Source organism: Protopterus annectens, chromosome 7.part0 (genome assembly GCF_019279795.1).
Source record: "Protopterus annectens isolate FY-2018-M chromosome 7.part0, PAN1.0, whole genome shotgun sequence".
NCBI classification, from domain to species: Eukaryota; Metazoa; Chordata; order Ceratodontiformes; family Protopteridae; genus Protopterus; species Protopterus annectens.
This window is the reverse complement of record NC_056739.1, coordinates 1,267,037,399-1,267,064,518: the sequence shown is the minus strand read 5'-3', so window position 1 is coordinate 1,267,064,518 and position 27,120 is coordinate 1,267,037,399. Positions and strand designations below refer to the sequence as shown.

The following is a 27,120-nucleotide window of genomic DNA, read 5'->3' as shown; positions in this document are numbered from 1 at the left end:
TGTCTTCGGTAAGCCATCAGACTACCGACATTCCGAAAAAAACGATAACAACTAATAATTTTAGTAATTTATCAGCTGCAGAGATACAAGCTCTAGTTGAATTGAAAGAACTAAACAGTATAGAAATACGTCCAGCTGATAAAGGAGGTGGTATTGTTATCAACAAGGATAAATATATAGAATCTATGTTAAGTCATCTCAGTGATGTTGATACATATGCCATCTTACCTATGCATATACTTAGTAGTGTCATAGAAAAAGTACAGTTTTTGATCTTTGATTTATTAATAACAGGCATGATATCTGAGCAACTGTTTGAGTATTTCAAGGTAGAACATCCAACAGTCCCTTTGATATATGGTCTACCCAAAATACATAAGAATCCTTTAACACCACCTATGCGCCCTATAGTTACAGGCTGAGGTTGGGTAACTGAGCCATTTTCTATCTTTGTAGAAAAGACTTTGCATGCTGCCTTGGCTAATTGTAGCACTGTTTTAAAGGATACCAAGAGTTTTTTAAATGAGCTATCTAAACAAAATGAAATTATCTTAGGACAATGTTTATTTGTAACTCTGGATATTGAATCATTGTTCACTGTTATTCCGAATGAATGGGGAATTGAAAATGTCAGAGAATTACTATGTGAGAGAAATACCCCTGATACAAAGGTGACACTTATTTGCACACTTTTGGAAATCATCCTAGAAAACAATATGTTTATTTTTAATGATGTTTATTATGCAAAAAAGATTGGTGTAGCTATGGGCACAGCTTGTGCTAATAGCTACGCCAACCTATCCCTAGCTAATTTGGAAGCTAAACATGTACTTTCGAATAATGAATACCAGGTTAACATCAAATGGTATAAACGTTTTGTGGATGATATTTTTTTGTTGTGGCATGGCTCAGAGCAGTGGCTACAAGAGTTTCTTTTATACTTAAATCAGTTAAATACTTTCTTGATTTTTACCTATGAATATTCTGATAAAGAAGTAGAGTTTTTGGATGTTAAAGTTACTAAAAATAATTTATCCACTATGTCTACTACTTTGTATAAGAAAACTGTTAGGAAGAATAATGTTCTACACTATGGCAGTATGCATCCGAATCATATGAAATTTAATGTGTTGAAAGGACAAGATATTTCGAACTATGAGACTTTTTAATGATGATGATAGTCTCATTGTTGCATTACAAACACTTCAACAATAATTTTTAGAAAGAGGCTATAGCAGTAAGGATGGCGGCATAGTCAGGTAAGTGCCAGCCATACTTTGCCCCCCTCCCCACTAGTATAAACAACAGAGATAATACTGACAATACTTTCTCAAGTGATGCTTCCACTGATACCTCTAGGAATAAACTAAGGATGCCATTGACTTATGCCAGCAATGTGCATGTAGCATGTGATATTATTAAAAAGAACTGGGATATTCTGTCTACTGTACATGAGTTGAATGGGGTCACCGGCACACAGCCAGATTTTGCTTTTAGAAATAATAGATCACTTAAGAGTCATTTCTGTTATAGATCCTTTAATACTAAATCAACTATAATATCTGATAGACTTGGTACATATATGTGTAGGAAGTGTATGGCCTGTACACATATACACAGTGGTAATCATTTCACACATCTCACTTTGGGTTTTAAGACAGATACTGCTTTTTATGCAGATTGTCGAACAAAAAATGTTTATTTTTGCTATTGTACTACCTGCTTCTCATTTTACATAGGAAAAACAAACAGGGTGTTTAAGGATAGAATACTTGAACGCATTAGGGATATTAGGAATGTTAAAGAAACCAGCACACTATCACTACATGGTAGCTAAAGAGGGTAAAGAACATAAATTTAGCTTTATGGTACTAGAGATTCTGCATAGTACCAAGAGAGGAGGTGACATAAATAATAGAACAGAATCTAGTGAACAGAAATGGATTTTGCGCTTTCAAGCTGATAAACCTCCTGGTTTAAACAACAGAGTTTCCCTGAAACCCTTCCTTAAAGCACGGCTATTAAAGCATTGATTTCTCTTTTAATATGTTATCATATATATTTCAATAGTCCATCTTTTATTATTTTTTACTATTGTATTTGTTACCATTGTTAAGTACATATTGTTCATTTAGTCTGTTTTTATTCAATTTTTTAAAGATCTATATATTCTACAGATGTATTTTATCACATGGCTTTTAGCAATGATGCACATTTTATCTGATTTTTGATTAGATGCTTTAGTGTTTAAAAATGTAACTGTTATCCTATCTTTGTTGGTCTAATGAAACGGATGTTATTCCGAGAAAGCGCTTACCTTACTACAATAAAGGACATATTGATTTTCACTGCTGTGTGGAACCAGATTATTTTTCTTTTTCTTGTATTCTCTGGTTTTTACATCTGATTCCTTATGTGGTTCAAGGACTGTTTTCATTTGGTAAGCTTGGAAAGTGAATGCTCTGTCTTTCAAGCTGGAAAAACCTATCAGTTTATGCCTTTCCTCCTCTGCCTCTCCTCTCCAAAGTACTACTAAGGATTAAGCAGGACAAACCAAGGACAATATTGATTGCACCAGACTGGCCACACCAACAGTGGTACCCCCTCTTGCGCAGTGTGTCACTGTTGGCCCCATGGCACCTGCCTGAGACCCCTACCCTGTTGTCTCAGCAGGAGAACCAGATTCTGCACCCTGAGCTTCAAACCCTGAACCTAGCAGCCCAGCTAATTACCTAATCTCTCCTTTACCATCCCTCAGTAAACCAGTGATGGATATCATTTTATAGGTAAGGAGGCCTAGTACTAGAAAATCTTATGGTGAAAAATGGAAAAGATTCTGTGCCTGGAACCAATCTCAAGGGATGAGCACAGCAGCGCCCAACATACCTCAGATTCTACAATACTTAACTGAGATGCTTCACACGGGCCTTTCTTTTTCCTCCATCAAAATTCACGCCTCAGCCATTTCAGCTCATTGTAACACAGAACCTCCCCTCTTCTCTCATCCACTGTTCAAGCAGTTCCTCAGAGGGCCAAAAATTTAAGACCACCCAGGAGAGCCCCAACTCCAGCCTGGGACCTTAACTTTGTATACGAGAAACTCACTATTCCTCCTTTCAAGCCAGCTGCTACTGCAGATTTAAAATTCCTTTCTTGGAAAACAGCCTTCCTTTTAGCAATCACTTCAGCAAGAAAGGTATCTGAATTACATGCCCTTATGGCAGTGGAGCCTTTCATCATCTTTCATGTGGACAGGGTGTCCCTCAGAACCAATCCCTCCTTCATGCCCAAGGTGGTATCCAGTGTGGCTCTTAATCAGTCCATTCATTTGCCAACCTTCTTTCCTAATCCACAGAACAAAGGGGAACGGATACTGCACTCCTTAGATGTCCACAGACAACTTAGATTTTACTTGGACAGGACTAAACCTCAAAGGAAATCTGAACAACTGCTGGTGGCATTTGGTGCAGGGGCAGAGGGGAAGGCTATTTCAAAGCAAACAATTTCTAAATGGATAGGCCATTGCATTCATTTCTGCTATACGCACCATGGAAAACCTATCCCAGAGGGGATTATACCCCATTCAACCAGGGCTGCATCTACCTCTACAGCCTTTCTCAGAGGTGTCCCTACCAGGGACATCCTAGAAGCTGCTACCTGAAGTTCTGTACATACTTTCACCAAGCATTACCATTTTCCAATTTTCTCTAAATCCAGAGCTGGCTTTGCCACTGCAGTCTTGCAGGGCCTTATAGCTAGTCCTAATCTATCTAAATTCCTCCTCCCATCCTTAGCTTTGGGAATCCACCCAAATGTGATGACTGTAACAGTGAAACATGAAGAACATAGTACAGTTGTGTACACTTACCATAAATGTAGATGTTCAAGTTTATTCATTGTTGCAGTCCTGATTACCCTCCCTCCAGCCCCCTGATTGTTGTTTTCTGGCTATACCTCTACTCTCCTTTACTATGCTTAAAAGCTTTTTGGTGTATTTGCTTTTTTATTGGAAGTATAACCTTGTGTGTGTGTGTGTGTGTGTGTGTGTGTGTGTGTGTGTGTGTGTGTGTGTGTGTGTGTGTATATATATATATATATATATATATATATATATATTATTGCTTCCCATTAAGGGGGCACCTGATATCTGGGGCAAGAAAAACTGATGTAATAGCATCGGCTGCATGTTTTATACCCCTGACTACCTGACGTCACAGAAGAAGAGATAGCAACCGACACAGGACCCAAGACTTTGTTAATCAGGCTGACTGAGGGCTATTGCAAGCAGATAACCCAAATGTGATGACTGCAACAGTGAATACACTCGAACATCTACATTTATGGTAAGTGTACACAACTGTACTGTATGCGCACTGGTGCCAGGACTGCAAAAATGACAGTGTAGAATACTCAAGATATGGAAACATTCCCAGAAAGGAGTTAGGCCAAGCTCAGGAGAAGGAAGGAAGGATCAGTCCTCAAAAAACACAAAAAACTGGCAGGCCAAAAAAAGCCATAAAAATTATAGAGTAGACTACTGACGGACCATAAGAGAGAAATTATGTATTGTTGCTATTATGCAAGAAGCCCAGAATTTCCAGACAGAAGATATTCAAAAAGATTGAGAGAGAAATTAGATGAAAGAAAAATACTTGCACAAGAAAAACTATCAACAGCTTCTAATGAAAATTTGTGTTCATTAATACAACAGGTCCATGAAAAACATTATATAGACCAAGAAACCTTGGTCCGTTTGGAAAAAGAAGTGACTGAGAAGTGTAAAAATATAAAATAAAACCTAGAGATTTTTGAAAGGTATAAAAAAGAAATCTGGACATGGGAAAGAAAGTGAGATCTGACATGGTGTAATATTTATGCAAAGGAGAAAGCCAAACCAATCAATACAAAAAAGCAGCTCCCAAGATATCTGAAGAGAAATACAGGCAAAGGCACCCAGATATGGACAATTTCACTGTTCAAACATAAGATTACAAATGAGGAACATAGAACAGAGGATTAGTAGTAGTTAAACAAATGGAATACCTGCAAAGTGAAGAATTTAGTGTAGAAAATCTAATGCAGGTTATGTCATAGCATGATGGGGCAATTATTCCCCAAAGTAATGGAGAAACAGGTGGACCGGGAGACATCTGAAGAAGAAATATGGACATGGGAAAGAAAAAGTGATTTAATATGGTACAATATTTATGTAAATAAAAAATCAAAACTAATCAAAATAAAAAAGCAGCACCAAAGATAAAAGAGAAATACAGGCAAAGTCATCCAGATATGAAATTTCAGAATACAAAAAAATGAGAAAACAAAGGGAGAAAGAACAAAAGAAGATTAGTAATGGAGAAGTTAAAGAAATAGAAACTGAAGTTGTGGCTTAACTGAAATGTGAACGATTTAGTGTAGAAAAATTCATGTGCTATAACAGAAGTAAATAGGATATATTACTGTAAAGCTAAATTAATAACATATAGTCTTACCACAATATATAGGACAATAAGGGAAAGGAACAGAATAAATCAAATGCCATCGTGGAAGTATCTAATAGAGAAAACTATAAAGCAATTAAGACAAGAAGTGTCACTGTTAGAAGAGTACAGAAGAGGGAACAGATCAACAAAAATACTTAGAAAGATATAGGTGATAAAAAGCAACATGCAATATTAGAACAGACCAGGGTCCATCACACAATATTGCAAAGGCAGAAAAACTCGGAAGATATGCAGATAAACATAAAGGAAAAGTACAAAATAAGCAATTCATTGATGACCCAAAAAAGTTTTGTAGAGACCTGGGGAAACAATCAAAAGGAATAGAAATAGCACCAAAAAAAGAAGAAATACACATTTTGGAGAAATATCTATGAAGACCCTGTGGACCATAAAGAATCTGAATAAATACACAAAGCAAAAGAAAGAGTAAGAGGTTCAAAATGTACAGGATATGAAATGAGATGAAGTAACGGTCAGAAAAATTTAAACAAAATTAGAAAAAGCTCCTAAATAGAAAACCCCAAGACCAGATGCAATACCTAACTTTTGGCTAAAAGTAAAAACATCTTTACATGAAGATTTAGCCCAGAGTAAGAATGACTTATATGTGCATCTCAAACAAAAAACAACCTGGTTAACAACAGGAAAAACAATACTCTTCCTTAAGAGTGAACCTGCAAGCTATCCTAAAACTATAGACCCAACTTACCTTCCAGAGATGTATAAACTACATACTGGAACTAATGCCAACAGTGTTTATAGTCATTTAGAAGAAAACTTAATCAAGACAGTAGAACAAAAGGGTAACAAAAGAAAGTCATATGGAACAAAGCATCATTTACTGTTAAATAAAGTCATAATGGAGATTGTAAAAAGGGGAAGAATCTAAGTATGGCATGGATAGATTATAAAAAACATTTGATAGCATCTCACGTTCATGGATAAAGTTGTGCTTACAGATGTATAAGATACACTCTACACTGATCAAGTTACATTACATTACCGTGAAACAGTGGCAAACCACTTTGCATCTAAGGCATGATAAAGGATAATTTGTTATCCCAAGGATAAAAATTCAACAGGACATGGTCCAAGGTGACTGTGTCACCACTGCTCTTTTGTTTTGCCCTTAACCCATTAACTTATCTACTTAATAGATTAGGTTATGGTTTCAATTTGGCGAGAAAATAAAGTGTAAAGATTTCTTATCTTCTGTTTTTGGATAATTTAAAACTGTATAATTCAGGTGAAGAGTTGAAAGCACAACTGGAAGTGGTCAAAATTTCTCAGATGATATAAGAATGTCATTTGGCCTTGATAAATGTGCAAAAGCAACATTTAAAGCAGGAAAATTGCAGCACCAAGAAAATATCAGTCTGCGATAGGAATGGGGTTATAAAGGAACTTGAGCAGGAGGGAGTGTATAAATATTTGGAAACTGATGAGGGATTGATAATAAAACATGAGCAAACATGGACAAAACTCAGTAAGTAATATTTAAGAAGACTAAAAGTAATATTAAAAACAGCTCTGACATCTAGAAACAAAGTCCAAGCTATAAATTAATTTGCTCTTCCTGTTCTTACAGTCCTGGGGTGACTGACTGGCCCCAAATGGTATGTGATCAGTTGGACTGGAAAACAAAAAAAAGTGCTTTACGCTTATCAAATGATATATAAAAATTAGTGCATATCAAGATTATATATTCCTCATTCCAAAGGCGATATGGGTCCTCAAAACTGATTACATGTATAGATCTGCAGTCGTAGAACCGTCTGCTGACTTCACCAGATCCAAACATAGTGAAAGTTTTAAAACATGGAGAGAACAAGTCTAAGATGACGTCATTCTTAGTTTAACAAAGGCATATTGGTGTCAAGCGAGAATAGCAATCAAATCTGAAGTAGAAAAAAATCAAGCAGCAACTGAATGTGCCAAAAAACTAAAGAAAGAACATAAGGAAAAGGATTAGATGATAAGGCAAGAGATGTAGAAAAGGCATAAATATAGCTGCAAGTATAGAAAACTCCTGAAACAACCTCATGTCGATCAGGACCTGATGCAGATATGGTTAAGGAGAGATGAATTTAATGAAAAGATGAAAGGTTAATATTGGCAGCCCAGGATAGTGGACTGTGTACACATTGGTTTACAACGTCCTTTGAACATGTGGGAGAAACAGAAAAATGCAAGTTCTGCAAAACAGAACTGGTAGCAGTTACACATTTTTTTGCTGGGAAGACTGCTGCATTGGGGATTGTGTAAACTTTACAATACTAAAGTAGCTGAGAAGCATTGGAAATATGAGTCACAAAGTATTACAGAAAATTATGACATTTAGATCACATGGGATCACCTATTACCAACAGTTCAAACAACAGATGGGAGAAAACCAGATACAGTAGTCCAAAAAGAAGACAAAAGTAGAACTGATCATTGAAACTGCTACAACTCAGTGATTACAGTGTCTTATGTACCAGAGAGTCATAAAGTTATAAAATATAATTTTAGGCAGAAACAAGGGCAGTGTGAAAGAAGGATACCCAGACAGTTACAATAGGAGTAGGAGCAATGGATCTCATAAAAAATAATTTGCTGTCATATTTTAGATATGATATTGATACATGTAACTCCATATGAATTGTAGGTGTCAGTTCAGGGCACTTTTGGCTAACATCAGACTGAAACAATACTAATTTCACGAACTTTAATCATACTTTGTCTTAGGAATGGGGTCCATTCCTGTCATGGTATTAGAAACCCAAAATACATGGAGAAATTAAACAGAGGGAAAACATATATAAACACAACATATATATATAGACTGATATATATATATATATATATATATATAAAAATATTATTTTTTAGTAACTATGTAGTACTCACCAGACTTTCCTTTCTCTTTGAAATAAGGGGCAAAGAAATCCCATAATTCTGACTGAGAATATCCCGGTTGAGGGGGTTCACTGGGTCATACAGAACCTTTAGTTGCATGGACACTTGGTGCTATAAAAAACATGCATATATTTTTAGCCAAAAGTATACTAATTCATAAAAAAAAATAAAACATAAAAAACACAAAATAACTTTCTAAATTCTATTTCTGCAGCTCATTTATTGACACATCTCCTGTTTATGTGCATTACAGTAGATCCATATCCCAGGTTCTCTATTAGCCCCTTCATTCATCCAATTAAATAAAAAATGAGTAATGCTTGGTAGGAAGACTGTCACTAAGGGCCTGCTTCATAAATGCCTACAATAAGTGTAAACTGCTCTGAATGAACAGACAGCACAAGCATAAATCCCAAAGTTTTTCTTCTAATTTTAGTTTTCCTACTGATGTTCTTGCAACTTTAAATATCAGGGGATTTATAAAGGTTACCACAAAGTATAGACTATTGGTACAATTAGTGTAGCCTTTCTGAGTGACTAAAAAACACAAGCAATGTGGTAAGGATGTTCTTGAATACAGACAATGTACACAGTGTAGGTGTTCATGAATCTGGCCTTAAGACTTGAACTTGTGAGTGCCAAATGTAATTCAGTACACTAAGCAATTTACTATTTCCTGAGATTTCTTCACTCTGTTCACAGCTTTCTGTTGTACTTTCATAAATCAAGCATAACATATTAAAAAAGAATCAAAGTAACAACTCAATGAAATATACAAACTGCTAAACACAGAAAACTTAGCAATAACAGTCAACGGTTTTAAGGACCATAAAATACATTACATTTTAATTAAGATGTCATACTTTATATCAAGAAAATAATTCAATATAAAGTTACTTATCCTGCAGTTACACTATTTATTTTTGGTACATATTTCAGACCAGAATAACTTGTATAATTAGTTTTCTCCCCACAGCTGATCTGAAATATAGCCTGACAGCCAAAGTAATGACTTTCAAATTATGCTAGTGTGAGAATTCAACTCGCAAGCTAGATTTCTCAAAGTTTGAAATGCCAAGTTCTAGTTAGGCAATACCTCCAGGGTATTGGTAATCTAAATACAGTAAAATTGTGTAAATTACCTTACTGCAACAGTAGATGTTTGAATAGATTAATTTTGCAGTAGCCATAAAGTAGAGCTGTGTACACTTACCATAAATGTAGATGTTTGAGTGTATTCACTGCTGCAGTCCTAATCAATGGGTTATCCGACTCCCGGTAGCCCTTGATTGGCCAGAATACCAAAGGTAAGTAATAATAACGTTGGCTGTCGTTGGTTGAAAAGGACGTCAGGGGATCTGATAGAAAAGGAGGCAGCCGACATCACTTCCTCAGTCTTTCTTGCCATAAGTCAGAAGCCCCCAGAAAACAAGGCTTAAAAAAAATTTAGCCTGTACCTTAGGAAAAGAGAAAAGGGGGAAGGAGGGAGGGAAAGCAGGACTGCAACAGTGAATACACTCGAACATTTATGGTAAGTGTACACAACTGTACTATGTTCATCGTGTTTCACTGTTGCAGTCCTAACCAATGGGTTGATTATCAAAGCCCAGAGAAAAGGGAGGAGGAACCAACAGAATCAAGGATTGGAGATAATGCCCTGCAGAACAGCAGTGGCAAACCCTGCCCTGGCTCTTGAAAACAAAGGCAAATTATAATGCTTTGTGAAAGTGTGAACAGAAGACCATGTGGCAGCCTCCAACAAGTGTTTAGTAGGGACACCCCTTAAAAAGGCTGCAGAAATGGAAGCTGCTCTAGTTGAGTGGGTCCTAACCCCTTGAGGAGAAACCTTGCTATGAAAGGAATAACAAAAAGTAATACAATGACCAATCCATTTAGAAATGGTTTGCTTAGAAATAGCCTTGCCCTGGGCTCCAGGGGCAAAGCTAACCAATAACTGTGCTGATTTCTGAAGGTCTAGACCTGTCCAGGTAAAACCTGAGCTGTCTATGCACATCAAGAGAATGTAGGATTCTCTCACCTCTATTTCGGGATTAGGAAAGAAGGTAGGAAGGTGTATGGCCTGATTTAAGAGTCAGGCTAGAAACCACCTTAGGCATGAAGGAGGGGTTGGTTCTCAAAGAGACCCTATTTGCAAAGCCATCAAAGCATGCAGCTCCGAAACCCTCCTTGCTGAAGTTCAAGCCAAGAGGAAGGCAGTCTTCCATGAGAGAAACTTTAAATCTGCAGTGGCAGCTGGCTCAAAAGGAGGAAGAGTATGTTTCTCTAGAATAACATTAAGATCCCAGGCTGGGGTAGGCACCCTTCTGGGAGGTTTTAAGTTGCAAGCACCTCTGAGAAACATTTTCATCAGAGGATGAGAGAAAATTAGAAGTTATGTACCTACCATAACGTTCCATGTTAGTTGTCTTCTCTCGCCTTCTTTCTTGCTGGATGGGTTCGGAGCCGATCCTCGGCTCCGACTCGGCACTTGCTTTAGCTCGAGAACTCCTTTTACCAGCTCGAGGCAACCCTATATCCCATGATGCAAGGCGGAACTACCTCAGATCTCGTTTGGCAGCTAACTGACCCTGCTAAAGACTATCCTAATATAATTAGGAACCATGGTTCCTAAAAGAAGTCCTCATAACAATGCTCCAGAGGAAGCAATCTAATAGGAACTCTCCAAGATCTGTCCAGGCCAGGGGGAAGGAGGGAGGGACGCAAGAAAGAAGGCGAGAAAAGACAACTAACATGGAACGTTATGGTAGGTACATAACTTCTAAATGTTAAGTTGTCAATCTCGCCTTCATTCTTGCTGGATGGGACAGCGTCCCTAGCACCTGTATCCCGGGTGGCTCAATGGAACAGACTCTTGAGAACTGTGGAACCAAAACTGGCCCTATCTCTGGAGGCCAAATCCAACTTGTAATGAGACACAAAGGTATGAGGCGTGGCCCAAGTAGCTGCTGCACAAATAGTGTCAATGGGAAGTCTATCCTGAAAGGCTACGAAGTGGATAGACTCCTGGTCGAATGTGCTTTTGGCTTAGAAGATAGTTGTTTGCCCCTTAGAGAGTACACACAGGAAATGGTGGAAGTCAACCATCTAGATAAGGTCACTTTAGAAACTGGAAGACCTAACCTGTTTTCTGCATAGGAGACAAACAATTGGTCTGATTTTCTAATTTGTTTAGTCCTATGCAAGTAGTACCTGAGCTGACGATGAACATCCAAAAAATGCAGCTTCTGTTCAGCTCTGTCAGAATAGTTAGGAAAGAAAACTGGTAGATCAATAGATTGGTTAATATTGGTTTGAGATACAACCTTGGGAAGAAAGGAAGGGTTAGTTCTAAGCGAAACCCTATCCTTATGAAAAATCAGATAAGGAGAACGAATATAGAGGGCCTGAATCTCAGAAACTCTTCTTGCAGAAGTAACAGCCAGCAAAAATATAGTTTTCCACGTCAATAACTTTAAAGAACACGTAGCAGACGGTTCGAAAGGAGGTAGAATTAGGGATGCCAACATTAAGTTTAGATCCCATTGCGGAGGAGGATGTTTCACAGGCGGTTTTAGGAGAAAAACTCCTCTTAAAAAGGCCTTGCATAACCTATGAGACATGATGTTATTGTCATGCAAGCCAACATGATACTTGGAAATAGCAGCCAGTTGAACTTTGACTGTAGATGACGAAGATCCTGAATGAAAAACCTCCGCCAGGAAATCCAAAACAGAATGTATAGGAGCGGTAAAAGGATCAATATTTCTGGCATTTGCCCAAATCGCCGCCACTTGCTAGCATAAATAGTTCTAGTGGACGACTTTAAAGAAGACACTAAAATGTCTCTGACTGAGTCAGAAATCATTGGTAGCCTGGCTAGGGAAGGAAGTGGAGCAACCAAGCAGTGAGGTTGAGAGAATGAATGGCCCGGTGCTGCTGACCCGACTGGTGGATCAAAAGATCCGGAACTGGGTCCAGATGCCAGGGCTGCACCAGAAGATGATGATGTAGAGATGGAAACCAAATTTGTCGAGGCCAATATGGAGCAATGAGGATCAATTTGGCTCTCAAAACAGTGGCTTTCTGAATGACTTGTGGAATCAATGGAAAGGGAGGAAAAGCATAAAGAAGTCCCCGCGGCCAATCCTGGGTTAGAGAGTCTCTCAAGGGTTGGCCTGGAAGGGGAAAAAGTGTGAAGTAATCTGGGCACTTGCTGTTTTGAGGGGTAGTGAAAAGATCGCAACAAGGGGTGCCCCACTTCAGAAAAATCTGATCCACTACAGATTGATTGAGAGACCATTCGTGAGGCATCAGAATAGATCTGCTTAGCCTGTCCGCCAATAGGTTGGACCTGCCGGGGATGTGCGTTGCTATCAGAAACCGTTGAGAAGAGATCGCCCATTGCCAAAGTCTGAGAGCTTCTCGACATAAGGGATAGGACCTGGTTCCGCCCTGTTTGTTGATGTACCAGACCACGGACATGTTGTCCGTCTGTACTGCAATAGTCCCCGTGGGAAGAAAGTCGTCGAGGGCTTGCAACGTCAAAAGCACTGCTCTCATCTCCAGGACATTTATGTGCAGGTGGTATTCTATGGGTTGCCACGTCGCGTGGACCATCCTGCCCTGATAATGCCCCCCCCACCCGATCAGGGAGGCATCCGTGGTGACTGTGGCAACTGGAGGAGGGGGAACAAAGGGTCGGCCCTGATGAAGAAGAGGGGAAGATATCCACCATCGTAGATGAGCCCTGCACGACTGTGTTACCAAGATTTCGTGTCTCATGGGCAGATCGTGGTACGACCACTGCGTGAATAACATCCACTGCAGGAGACGCATGTGGAAGCGAGCCAGTGGAAGAAGAACAATGGCCGCAGCCATTAGGCCTAGAACTTTCAAGACAAACCTGGCTTTGATCTTGTTGCTTAGTAACAGAAGCTGAACAAATTTCTGGATGTCCAGAATCCTTTGATCTGTTAGCCTGGCTAACATTTTGACGGTATTTAACTCTGCGCCTATAAAGGTGATAGATTGGCAAGGCAGCAGAGAGGATTTTTCGAAATTTACCAAAATTCCTAGTCTCTTGCAAAGCTGTAGGGTGTAGCCTCTGGACCGAAGAAGCTGATGCTTGGAGGTGGCGGAGAGGAGCCAGTCGTCCAAATAAGGAAACACCTGGAATCCTCGACGTCTCAGGTGAGCTGTGACCACTGCCATGCATTTGGTGAACACTCTGGGGGCTGAAGTGAGGCCAAAGGGCAGTGCTCTGAATTGGTAATGACTGGCTCCCAGCGGCGGAGAAACCTTCTGGAGCGTCTGTGAATCTTTATGTGATAGTACGCATCTTGAAGGTCTACAGAGCACATCCAGTTGTCCTTGCCCAGAAAGGGCAGAATGGATTGCAGCGTGACCATCCGGAATCTTGCCTTTTGACAGACTTGTTTAGTCTGCTTAGGTCTAGTATTGGTCTCCAATCTCCCGTCCTTTTGGGGACCAAAAAGAATCTTGAGTAGAAGCCGGATCCTACTTGGTCTGCCGGCACTGTCTGGATGGCTCTTTTTCCAGGAGTTTTGAAACTTCCTGTCTTGCCAAATCCCTTTGACCGGGTGAGATGTCTGGAAGGGATTGTAGAGGTACGGGAAACCTTTCGAAGGGAATTTTGTAACCCTCGGATATGATCGACTGTACCCACTTCTCTTGGGATAGGGATTGCCAGGCTACTGGGTACAGCAAAATTCTTCCCCCGACTGCCTCCAAGGGTGGACAGTCGGGCAACACCTCAGGGATGCTGAAAGGGCTTCTCAGGAAGAGACTCCCTGTTTCCCTGGTTCTGAGGACCCCCCCTGCCTCTAGGGCGGCGTCTATTATTGTTACCCCCTCTGCCTCTGGGGGTAAACTGACCACGTGTGTCCGGTGTAGCTCCTTGGGCTTTACGGAACCACATCTTCCCCTTTCTGACCCTTGGGGTATGGTCTAGAAGGAGTGGAAAACTGGACTCCAACGGCAGAAAGAGTTTTACCGTCCTGCTCACATCTGGTCAAAGTATCCTTCACCTGAGGCCCGAACAAAGCCGAACCGTCAAAGAGGGTGTTGGTGAAGGACGCCTTAAAGGGGTCCGCAAAATTACACAGCCGCATCCAGGCTTGGCGTCTAAGAGCAACCCCTGTGCCTGCGGCCCTGCTCGCTCCATCGGCTGCATAAGATATGAGCCGCATAGAGGAGTTAGATATGGAATTCAGGATAGCAAGCTGTGAGGCAATCTTTTCCTGAGCCCCAGCAGCAGAAGGATCCTGGACAACTTCTCCCAGTTCCTTGAGAACATCTCGTTGAAGCCTGGTGAAGTGACAAAGGTAATTCAGCGAACGCATAGCAAAGGTCGCTGAAGAAAACATCCGCTTTCCATACCTGTGCATGGTCCTAGAATCCTTATTAGGAGGATGGACAGGCACTGAAGGATCCACCAGTTCCTTCTTAGTGGCCGCCGCCACCACCATAGCATCCACAGAGACACCTTTGGACAGGAACTGTTTATCCGAAGGGGCTGTGATGAACTTGGATGGTCTCCTGGGGACAGGTTCCACAGAATCTGGAGCCGCCCACGCCTTCCAAGCCACTACCTGCATGAGTGGGTCGAAAGGCGGAGACACCCAGGAGGTGGAGGGTCGGGATCCAAAAGCCTCCAGGTATACCGACTCATCCTCGGAGGGGTCAATGGAGGGCCAATTCCCCCTCTGTTTGAGGAGCTCAAGGATGTCCGAAAAGGAGACATCCTCAGAGGGGGACCGTGGGGAACCCTCCGACTCATCTAAGTCGGTATCAGATGTAGTAGACTCAGGGGAGTCTGTGTGTTTCCTCTTACACGTCCTCTTCCGAGGGGGTTCCCCTGCAGGATCAGGAGAAACCTCGGAAGAGGAGGAAATTCCCAGTGGGGAAACCTGGGGCGATGGATCCCTGGGCCTGAGAGCAAGAGGCTGGCAAGAGGCATCTGCAGGCACTGATGAGGGAGGAGCTAGAGGGATAGACCGCTGACCAGGCTCAGAGGCCAGGACACTCCTCATCACCTCAAAGGCTCCTCTCCCCGGGAGACCGGAACACACCCGCTCCGAAGAAACAGGAATGGTCGGCTCCAAGGAGAGAGAAGGCTCTGAGGCCGATGTCGGCGCCAAGCTTACCAAAGCCGAAGCCCGGAGAGGGAGAGCGGGGTCGGACAAGGGTCCGATGCCACTAGCCCCCTCGGAGCCGACAGTGGAAACCCGACGACCGGATCCCTCCAAGGAAGGTCTCAAGGAGGAGATCGGAGCCGAAGACGACAGAGCCGAAGGATGTATCGGCTCCGGCATCGAAACAGTCGCTGTCCCAAGGAGCTCCAGCTCCGAACTCTGGTGTGGAGTCGGAGGAGGAATCTCAAGAATCGGGGTTATAGCCGAAGTCTGTTGAGACGGGCTATGGAGCATTTGGGCCAGTGCCTGAGACTTCAACAGCCTGCTTACCACCCTCTCCAAATCGTGGTCAGACAGCCTGGAAGATCTCGAAGATCGGCTCCGATGGCTCCGCTCCGACAAAAGAGGAGACCCGGGCCGAGTGAATACTTAGTATAGAAGGGGACCAGGATCTCTTACGGTCGAAGCCATCGGAGCCGAAGTCCCTTGAACCCCAGATGGAGCCGAGGATATCTCGGCTCCGATGCTGGATAAAGTGTCGGCTCCAGCCGGAGCCGACAAGGCCACAGTAGTCAGGGTATCGGAGCCGGTCGGCACCGAACCCACTACTCTAACAGAAGAAGTATCGACTCCAGCCGGAGCCGGAGCCACCGGAGGAGGCTTGGACACTGTAGCCTGAACCTTCGGTGGCTTAAGAGGTTTTCCTGCCCCTGACTTAGGAGGAGAACCTTCAGGTTTAAGTAAACCTCGGAGGATTAATTTGTTCCTCCTTTTCTGCAGGACTCTCTGGCTAAAAGCATGGCACAATGCACAGGAGTCCTGCAGGTGCAAAGGCCCCAGGCAATAAACACAAGAAGTGTGACCGTCTGTCAGAGACATTTTCTGACAGCACTGGTCACACTTCTTGAAGCCTGAGACCTTGCCTTCTTTTGACATCCTAGAAGGGAAACACAAACAGTCCCCACAAACACACCAATTAATCCCTTACACAGACACACAGGAAGGGAATAACTTGGGGAACTAGGCCTGACTAAAACTTTAAACAGAAAACTATTTATAAAAGTTTAAAAGGAAGGGAATAGGGTGGGCTGTAACTAAGTACAGGCTAAACTAACACTAAGGGAAAAAATAAACCCCTAACTAAACGTTTTCTTCTTTTACAAGAAAAAACTTACCTCAGCTGGCAAAGGAGACCTCTTTCGCTAAGCGGCAAACGAGATCTGAGGTAGTTCCGCCTTGCATCATGGGATATAGGGTTGCCTCGAGCTGGTAAAAGGAGTTCTCGAGCTAAAGCAAGTGCCGAGTCGGAGCCGAGGATCGGCTCTGAACCCATCCAGCAAGAATGAAGGCGAGATTGACAACTTAACATTGGATTGTTCAAAAGAGCAATAAGCAGAAATGGCTGAAGCATGGATCTTGATAGAGGAAAAAGAAAGACCACCCTGAAGCAAATCAGCCAGGTATTCCAGGATCAGAGGAAGGGTAGGCTGAGAAGAAGATTCCCCTCTAGCCTGCATCCAAAGAAAGAAAGAATTTTTCCCATTTGCCAGTATAAGACTTCCTAGTGCTAGGCATCCTGGCCTCCCTCAGCATGTCAACCACCTGCTGGAAAAGGGAAGAAAAGGAAGGAGTCATATAATGAGCCATGCTGCCAAATAGAGAGACTGAAGATGAGGAAGCAGTGGATACCAATGTTGCCTGGGCCAGTCCAGAGCTATGAGAATAGTCTTTGGTCATTTGTCCCTGATCTTCAATAATACTCTGGAAAGAAGAGGAAGAGGAGGAAAGGCATAAACTGACAGCAGTCTCCAAGGGAAGGACAGAGCATCCACTTTCCAAGCTCTGCTGTGATGCTGTCTGGTGCAAAAAAGAGGTAGAAGATGGTTGTCTGTAGAGGAAAAAATATCCACTTGAGGAGTGCCCCAACATTGAACGATGCTGGAAAAAACTGCTCTGTTGAGCTGCCACTCGTGAGGATCCAGGGTCTGTCTGCTCAACTGGTCTGCCAAAACACTGAGCCTTCCTGGAAGAAACTGAGCTAGAAGATGCAGACCCAGGGATGCTGCTATGGACCAAAGATTCATGCTCTGTCTGCACAGGAGGTAAGAATGAGTCCCTCCCTGCTTGTTGATGTACCACATGACTGTGGTGTTGTCTGCCCTGATAAGCAGGGTCCCTGAAGAAAGAAGATGCTTGTAAGCTAGTAAGGCCTGCTGGACTGCCATCAGCTCCTTTAAATTTATGTGCATATGCGTCTGCTGGGCATTCCAACTTCCCTGTATGCATCTGCCATCCAGGTGAGCTCCCCAGGCATAGTCCGATGCATCTCAGGTAAGAACTTTGAGTGTCCAGGGGTGAGCGAAAAGGCATGCCTTTGTTCTGTAGACAGGCTGTTGCCCACCATAGAAACTCTGTCTGCAGACATGGAAGCAGAGGAATTATCAAATCCAAGTCCTGTGTGTGTTGACACCAAATGTTCTTGAGGTACCATTGCAATTTCCTCATATGCAGTCTTGCATATGAAATCATGAGAATGCAAGAGGCCATGAATCCCAGAGCTTGCAGGTATTTCCATGCAGAGAGCTGGGACAGGCTTGCCAAGTCCTTGAAGTAAACTGAAAGAGTTGTCTGCTTCTCCTGGGTGAGATGCATCATCTGGGTGGCTGTGTTCAGACTCGCTCCCAGGAATGGTATCTCTTTGGATGGCACCATTTTTGATTTTTCCACATTGAGAGTGTAAACCAGGAAAGAGAGAAGAGTCTTTACAAATGCTAGATCCTTTAACAACTGTTCCTGAGAATTTGCTTGAATTAGACAGTCGTTCAAGTATGGATAAATCTGAATTTTCTTCTGCCTGCAAAAAGCAAGAACTGGAGAGAGGCACTTTGTGAAAACTCTGGGAGCGGTAGATAAGCCAAAGGGCAGCACAGAGAATTGATAATGTTGATTGCCCACCCTGAAATGAGGGTATTGCCTGCAACTTTCCCTGATATGGATGTGCAGATAAGCTTCTTTGTGATCCAACGTTACCAGCCAGGAATCCTTTTCTAACATTGGCAGCAACTGATGCAGAGTGAGCATTCTGAACTTTGGAATTATCAAGAAAGAGTTCAGGATGGATAGAGCTATGCTAGGACGCCAGGTGCCTTCTTTTTTGGAACTAGGAAAAGTCTGGAATATAAACCCTGGCCTACCTGATGAGCAGGAACTGATTCTATTGCTCCCAGATGTAACAGAGAGAAAATTTGCTTTTAAACTTCTGCCCTTTGGTTTGGAGGAGTGTTCGGGAATCCTTTGGGTACTGGAAAGGTGTGGAAAGAAAACTTGTGTCCTAGGGATACAGTTCTGTACCCATTTGTCGTCCATGATGCTGGCCCAGACATTTGTAAAAAGGGCCAACCTTCCCCCTAAAGGACTCTCCGGGCAGGCATGAACAGGTAGAAGGTGGACAGAGTCACTGAGAATGTTTAGATTGAGATGCAGGCTTAGAACTTCCCGCCTTGGAAGAGGAAGCCTGCCAACCCTTAGACCTTTGAGGGGTAGCCACCTGTCCACTAGAACATTTGTAACCTTTAGTCCTAGAATGGCTCTGTTTGCTGGTATCAGGAAACGTCCAACTCTTAGAAGAGTAATTCCTGCTAAAGTGAGGAGGCTGAACTTGCAGAAAGTCTTTAACTGTCTGCATAGACTTGGCCTTGTCTTCCATCTTCTTGAGTACTTCCTCTGCTTTTCTGCTAAAAAGATTGTCCTTATGCAAAGGTACATCTAAAAGCTTAGCCTTGACAGGCTCTGGTAGGGGCTGCTCCCTGAGCCAAGCGTGCCTTCTAATAACAAAGCCAGTAGCTGTAGCCCTACAGGAGGTTTCCAGAATGTCAAAGCCACAAATTAATGAATGTTTTTTGACAAGACTGGCAGAATTCAGCAAATCTTGCATATCCTTACTCTTCGCCAACTGAGGCACACTTGCTACTCTAGACTTAATAGCTTCCAAGGTGTGCTGCTGGTACTTCAGCATATGAAAAAGACAATTAGTAGACCTAATAGCAAGAGTGGCAGAGGTATAAACCTTTTTACCCCATCTATCTAGGTTCCTAGATTCTCTGTCAGAAGGAACAGGATTTTTAGTAACGGTGGCCTTAACTCCTTTAGGGCCTTGAGAAATAACCTCTGGATCAGACAACGGATTCCTGAAAAGAAACAAATGAGAATCAGGGACTCCATAGTACCTGTCAGGTTTCCTGGGAGCAGGAGGAACCGAATTGGGGTCAAGGAATTTTCCAGAAAAACATCATCAACCACTTCCAACACAGGTGGAATAACCAAAGGCTTATGCTGAGGCAAATCCAAACACTCCCTAATCCTTTTCTTAGAAAGGGGATAATCCTGACTTTCCCATTTAAAATGCTCCCTGAGAGTATTTAAAGTATCACCAAAAGAGAAATCTTCTGGAGGAGAAGCAGAAGGGATGGACTCCACTGCGTCTGAATCCTCAAAAGGAGAGAAAGCTTGAGAAACTTCCTCTTCATCAACAGAAATGCTAGAAGCATCAGAACCTGAAAAGGACAAAGCCTCAGGAGAGACATCCCTACCACTTTTTGAAGGAGGAGGCTGTGAACCCCTAATAAGAGACAAAAGGTCATCAGCCATTGTAACCATTTGAGAATGAGGGGAACGAGAGGAAACTGGAGCCTGCTTCTTCACAGGCTTAGAACTGGAAGATTTACCTGCAAGTCTAAGGGACTCCGGAGGCCTGGCAACTGCCAAAGTTGCAGCCAAAGTTGTCGGTATGAGCTTGCTGTCTGAACAAAGAATGGAGGTCTCGGACACCAGAGTCAGCTTTGCAGTTCCGGATCCAACTGAAGAGGCAAGAGGCGGAAAGTCAGAAGGCAAAATGGAAGCCGGAGGCCTGGGGGCCTCTGAAATGCTCTCAACTGAGGCCTGTGGTTGAAAATCTGCAGGCTACAGGGGCTGCAAAGGTGCCTTACTGGCTACTGCATAACTGAAGACCAACTTAACATCATCCGAGGACTTGACCTTTGGAAGCCTGTCGTGGTCCTTATCCTTACATTTCTTGGGGATATCCAAAGCCTGAAGACCAGTGGATGCCATACCAACAAACTTAGGCCAAACTCCAAAATGCTTAGCTCGACGACAAATAGTACGCGGATTAAAGGAAGCACAGAGATCACAATTAGGAACATCATGGTCAAGGCCTAAACAAATAATACAATAGGAATGAAAATATCTATGGGGAATCTGCTTTCCACAGGTAAGACAATTATTAACCTTTTCTGACATTCGCTAAGGCAAGAAGACAGGATCCCCAGCGGGGTACTTAGCTGTAGTTGACTTCAACTGTGTAGTCAGAAACAAAAAAGGTAAACTGCCGACCGGCACTCATGCAAGAAATGCTTCTGCTTTGGGGTCTGCAGCAAGGAAGACTGAGGAAGTGACATTGGCTGCCTCCTTTTGTATCGGACGCCCTGACGTCCTTTACAACCGACAGCTGACGTCATTATTACTTACCTTTGTTATTCTGGCCAATCGAGGGCTACCGGGAGCCGGATAACCCATTGGTTAGGACTGCAACAGTGAAACACGACGAACATCTATACGGGATGTATTCTGCCAAGGATAGAAGACATCTGGCCGGTCTGCAAAGCCTCAGGCTTCTTCCTCATGCACCGTAAGTCTGTCTTTATTATGAGAATATGTGCTGGTATAAAAAGAATGTACATGCCTGCCAAAACTCAGAGCATTGTTGTTCAAAAAAAAAGAAGACTGAAGTCTAAAGCTGTAAAGAAGTTATGTCATTTCATGCCATGGAAGAGCAGCAAAAGTAAAAGGAGTGGTAGCCCATCCTGGCTGGGGGAAGTGCTGAATAAAGGAGAAATGGTGAAAAGGCACTAATACTGCTATAGTGATGTATTCAAATATCTAGTGTTGTGGAAAGTCAACTTATACAACTCTACTACATTCCAAATTAGATCACTATTGCATTACCCATCACTATTTGAAATGTTTGCCAAACCTCAGGAAAAAAAATGCTGAATTGGGAAAGTGCCAGTGTCCATGAGTTAATGGAAAGTAGCTTTATAATATCCTGCTCTAGAAACTGAGTCAAGCTTTTAATGAGAACTGGGCACTAGAAACCCAGTAGCTACCTCTAGAACAGATCTGGACCACACAACTTTTCAGAAACCCTCAGAAGTGGCCACAGCTCTAGTACAGTGCACCTACACATTCTGAAGGGGACTTATGCCATGGCTTGAGTAACAAATATGAATAGCTTTTGATTGCCATCTAGAAATGCTTTGTTTGGATACTGTCTGTCCTTTTTTCTTTCCATCATGGGAAACAAAAGTTGGTTACATTTCCTAAAATCTTTAGTCTTGTTCAAGTAAAACCTTTACTGTCTGTGGATGTCTAAAGTGTGGAGAATTTTTTTCCCGTTTTTTTGTTTCAGGGTAGAACACAAGAGGATGAATAATCTACCTTGGGCATGGAGAAAGGGTTGCTTCTAAGACCCTTCCTGTCTTTATGGAAAAAAAAAAGTTGAGTAGCCATCAGGGCCTCTTATTAAGATACACATCTAGCAGATCATGTCAGAGCAATGAGTAAAGCAGCTTTCCAAGTAAAAAACAAGTTATGGGAAGAACTAACTGCCAGTTCAAAATTAGACAATTAACTGCTACAGCACAAAATGTAGATCCTTGCAAGGTATCACTTGCTTCCTATATGGTCTAATATGTAATACAACTTTTAAAATTGTTTAAATTGGAATAAGGAATAAAAGGGGGGAATCTAGTGACAGACATGTAGAAAAGGCCAAAAAGTGTACCTTAACAGAAGTGTACACATAGGTTGAACTGAGCAATTCACACAGGTACTGAAGAACTAGAAGAGCCTCCACTTGGGATGAAATTTGTTCTCTATTATGGCACTAACTAGAAAATCTTTTTGTATTTAGCCAAGTATAATTTTCTAGTAGCAGGTTTCCTTGCCTCTAACACCTGCTGCATGTCATCAGAAAAAAGGTGGAGGAGGGAAATCAAAAAGCTATCATAAGGAAGAAAAAGGTTACTGGGAACCCATGTTTTGGGAGTGTAATGAGTTGGCAGACTTTAAGAATTCCCCTCTGAGTAATCTGTCAGAAATATTGGGTAAGCAAATGAGTGTAACCAACAAAATTATTTTTAAACTGGGATACAGGATCTGAACTGCCTAGGCATATAGTAAGGCCTTGTTAAATTTAATTGTGGTGGCTGCCAAAAAAGCAATTACTAGAAAACGGTAATCAAAGTCTAAACCAACTGTAGTGAATATTGTAATTGAGACAAAATAACTGCAGGTGGGATCTTCAGAAAAATGGTAGGAGAAAATTATATAGAAAAAATGAAAATTGTGTGGAGAATACACGCAGAATAATGTTTTGGAGAAGGAGTGAGGTTTAAGGGAAGGCAGGAATGGAGCAATGTAAGTAATGTTGGATTGATAATAATTGTATAAAAGAATGCATGTCATGTATAAATTTTGTAACTGAGCATGTTAGCATGGTTTGTTTTCTTTTATATAAACATATGTTTATCTATGTCTTAACTGATAATGCAATAAAATTGCTAAAAAAGCTATTATTTATACAGTTAGTCACAGATTGTAAATGTTGGCGTGGATGAGGGACCTCTTGTCCTGTGTGAGAAAGTCAATACTGTGAGGTAATTTTCAGTAACTGCCCCTGGCCAGATGCAAGAGAAGGGAGAACCAATGTTGTCTGAGCCAACATGGAGTCACCAGAATTTTTTTTGGCAAGTTCTTCTTAATCTTTAGAAAGACTTTGGATATCAGAAGAAAGGAGGGAAAAGCATAAAGGAACACTGCTGTCATGGAGAAAGGGAATGTATCTGTTCTCCAGGGCTTTCTGTAAGGTGTCCTGGAAAAGAACTGGTTTAGTTTTCGATTGAGATAGGTTGCAATTAGGTCTACTTGGGCAGCTCCCCACTGGTGGACATTCTCCTGGAAAACCTCTGGGTGTAGCATCCAGTTGTAAGAGTATATCCTGGATCTTCTCAGAGGGACTGCTACTATGTCATTCTCTGACTGACAAAATGCATGTTGCTTGTAGCGTTAGATTACACTGAATTACCAATTCACAGGCAATCTGGACTAGTTTACAAAAGGAGATACAATGTTGTCCCCCTAGTGTCTGTTTATGTATCACATCACTGTGATGTTATCTGTTACCACTGACAGCGGTCCAAGTACCAACAGTTAATTTAGAGCTTTGAGAGCTTTTATTAGGACCACCGTTTCTTTGAGATTTATGTGCTTGTGTCTGAAATGAGATTTTCTCATTCTCTGTACCTTGGCACAATGAGACATTGTCCCCCAAGTGAAATCTGAGGCATCTATGATGACTGACTGACAGTGAGTGGAGGAGAAAAATGAGGATATGAATTTACTAGATTACTGGCCAACCAGCTCAGTTTTTTCTTGTTGAAACTGAGGAAAGGAATTGGAAAGGAATATCTGCGGTGGTGGTGCTGCGGTAGCGTTGTCGCCTCACAGTAAGACGCTGTCCGGTTCGATTCTCAGCTAGAGCATCTTCTGCGTGGAGACATGCGTGAATGGGCGTACCTTCGTTGAAGGTTGTGCGTCAGGGCTGGTAACTCAGCATGTAAAAATCAACTACCAATCATTAGCGGACCGGAGTTCCGCTGTGGCGACCCCTAACCGGGAAAAGCCAAGAGACACAACAAGAAGATGTAGATGCTCAGCCTTTTAAAAAAATCCTTAAATTTTCCTCATGGAGTCTGGGAAATGGAACCAGGAGAATGGACAATGCCATAAAACTCAAAATTCCTCCTACTGTGGACACAGGACAGATTTAAAAAGTTTGTGGTCATAAGAAAGCACTTTTTCTAAGGGGAAGAAAAGCTGCCATTAGAGACATGCCCAAAAGAAAACTTAGGAAATCTGTGGACAGAGATCAAGGAAGACTTTTTCAAGCTTAATTTTAAGCCCAGGTTAGAGAATAGATGCATGGTAAAGTGAACATAGGACAATGTGCTTTGAGCAGAAGATGCTGAAGTGAGGCAGTCAGACAAATGGGGTAAATGTAAATGCCTTTAAGTCCACAAAAGGCAATGACTGCAGCAAGGTACTTTGTGAAGACAGGGTAAAGACAGTACAAATGTAAACAAAGTGCAATCCCCAAGCAAAGAATCTTAGGAAACATCTACGGCGTTTGTCAATTGGAATGTGTAAATAAGTATATAACACATCTAACATTATGAAAAAGAACCTGACTGACAGTACTGGAAAAAGGATTTGCAAAATATGCATTTTGAATTTTGGCACCAGGAGAACTGTATTTAGTTTTAAAATGTCTGAAATAAGTCTCCAAATGCCTTCTTTTCTGGAGACCAGAAATAGTCTTGAGTAAAATCCTTTCCTGTTTTGGGAAGGGGGAACTGGCTCTATCATCCCCCTGGGACAACACATCTAAAATTATTTAAGGAAAAAGATGAATGCAAAATGTGTTTCTTTGAAGGAAGAGGAATCTGGGCTTGCCAACTGAGGTTAGTAACCATGGCGAATTATTCTTATATCCCAAGAAATGGGGGTTGTTTCTAATGAGGAAGTCAGTAAAAGGCATTGCCTGAATTATTTTAAGGAAGGCCGAGTTGTAGATTGAGGGGATAAAAAGCAAATATGGACATCAGCTTTTATTTTGAAGGACAGGTCCCTAAGATTCCTCTCCTCTCTGTATAAAAGACTTTTGCTGTGTAGAACTAAATGGCTTTTGAAAGAAAGGCTTTGAGGTAGAAGGTTAATTTCTTTTGTACTTGTGAAAAGAAGACAAAAGCAGTTGCTTGACATCCTAAATCAGCATGTCTCTCTGTTCCAGCTTCTTAAGAGTCTCAAGCCAAGGAATTTCTAAACAGTAAATCTTCATCAAGAGAGGCATTCAAAAGCTGAGCCTTCACATCTTCTGGGGAGCTTTGCAGCCTCATTCAGACATTTATATGTATAACTGTTCCAGTAACAGCAGCAGCTCTGGAAACAACATCATAAGCACACTTATGACTTAGGAAGCAGAATTAACCACATCCAATAAATACATTTTAGCATCTGAATTAGTGACCCTAGCCAAAAGCTGTTGCATATTAGCAAAAATAGATAGCAAATATTAAGACATATGTATTTGGATACTAACTGATCCGAAAGCCAAAGTAGATGACAAATATACCTTCTTTCCATGCTTGTCAAAGGCATAGCTATCTGTATCATTTAGAATAGGAGTGGCAGAAGAGAAGGATTTAGAGCTTCAGTCCCCATCCAAGGCAATAATATTAGGATCTACAATAACATTTTTGAAAAGAAATGTATGTGACTCTGATACTCTGTAAAATCTGTCAGGATTCTGGGGAGCAGGGGGATGAGAATCTGGGGAAAGAGATGCTGCAGTAAAAGCATCTTCTAAGGCCCCTAAAACAGATGGAATGGCCAAAGGCTTTAGATGCCCCATACTAAGGAGTTTGTGTTTTTTTCACTCTGACACATCCTTTTCTTCCCACATAAAGAAACCTTTCATTGTAGAGACTGTAATCCAAAAGAGATTTCCTCATTAGGCAACTCCTATGATGATAAAGTATCATCAGATTCAGACTCACAAGCAGTTGGGGGAAGATATCTTAGACACAGGGAGACAAAGCTGGAATGGAAAGTAGAAGAAACTGAATGGCATTAAATAACCCCTGCACAAAGCTGAACCAGTACTCCTGGGAACACTTTTGAATACAGGGAAAGGAAGAGGAGACAGGTGCTCAGTTTTCTGTATGTTCTTTGTTTTTTGAGTCATGAGCTGTATGGTTTTGGGAAAGGAATCTATGGGCTGGACATGCAACATGGCAATGTCTTCCTTCACCCTCAAACAATATAAATCGAGGTGTTCCCTTCCTGGAGAATTCTGCATGATGTGGAGTCTGAAGGGCCACGTGATGGGACTAGGTCACAGTGTCCTCTGGAGAGGATGCACCAGAAGGACCAGGAGAGAGAGATTAACAGTCAAAGGGCTGCATAGGCTCCTCAGCAGAATTATTAGTCTCAGATTGCAGAGAAGAGATAGAAATGTGATGTTTATCAGATACCTCTTTTGATAACCGTTTTCTTTTTGGGCTGAAAGACAGGTCCATTGATGGGGAATCCAATGGTATGGTTGCACAAGCCATGTCTCTGAGGAGGTTGTTCTCAAGAAAATTTTTAAGGGAGTTTAACCTACTCTTCATAGTCCTAGGTATAAAAGAAAGACAAATTTCACAGGACCTTGTGTTGTGGTTTTCACCTAAGCAAAATCTCAGCTGGCATAAGTATCCTTTGGGGAAATTGTCTACTCCAAGAACATTTGTTCTTCCTGGAATTTTTTACGGTGAATTTTTACAAAGAAAAAGGATAACAGGATACTTATCTACATAAAGTTGTAGCTAAAGCTGACCTCTGAAACTATTGCCGCTAATATGACCAGAGCCTGCATAAACACACAAATGGCAAGAAAGTTCTGAGTT

At 41.8% G+C, this 27,120-nt stretch overlaps 1 protein-coding gene across 2 annotated transcripts in view; it reads right to left on the bottom strand.

The window, feature by feature from the left end:
- The window catches only part of IQCH (IQ motif containing H), a 4,045,691-nt gene that overhangs the window by 3,474,341 nt on the left and 544,230 nt on the right, over positions 1-27,120 (bottom strand). For both annotated transcript variants that reach the window (XM_044077880.1, XM_044077881.1), the window contains exon 5: positions 8,394-8,513. In XM_044077880.1, coding sequence (XP_043933815.1) covers positions 8,394-8,513 — 120 coding nt within the window. The remainder of the gene's footprint in view (positions 1-8,393; positions 8,514-27,120) is intronic.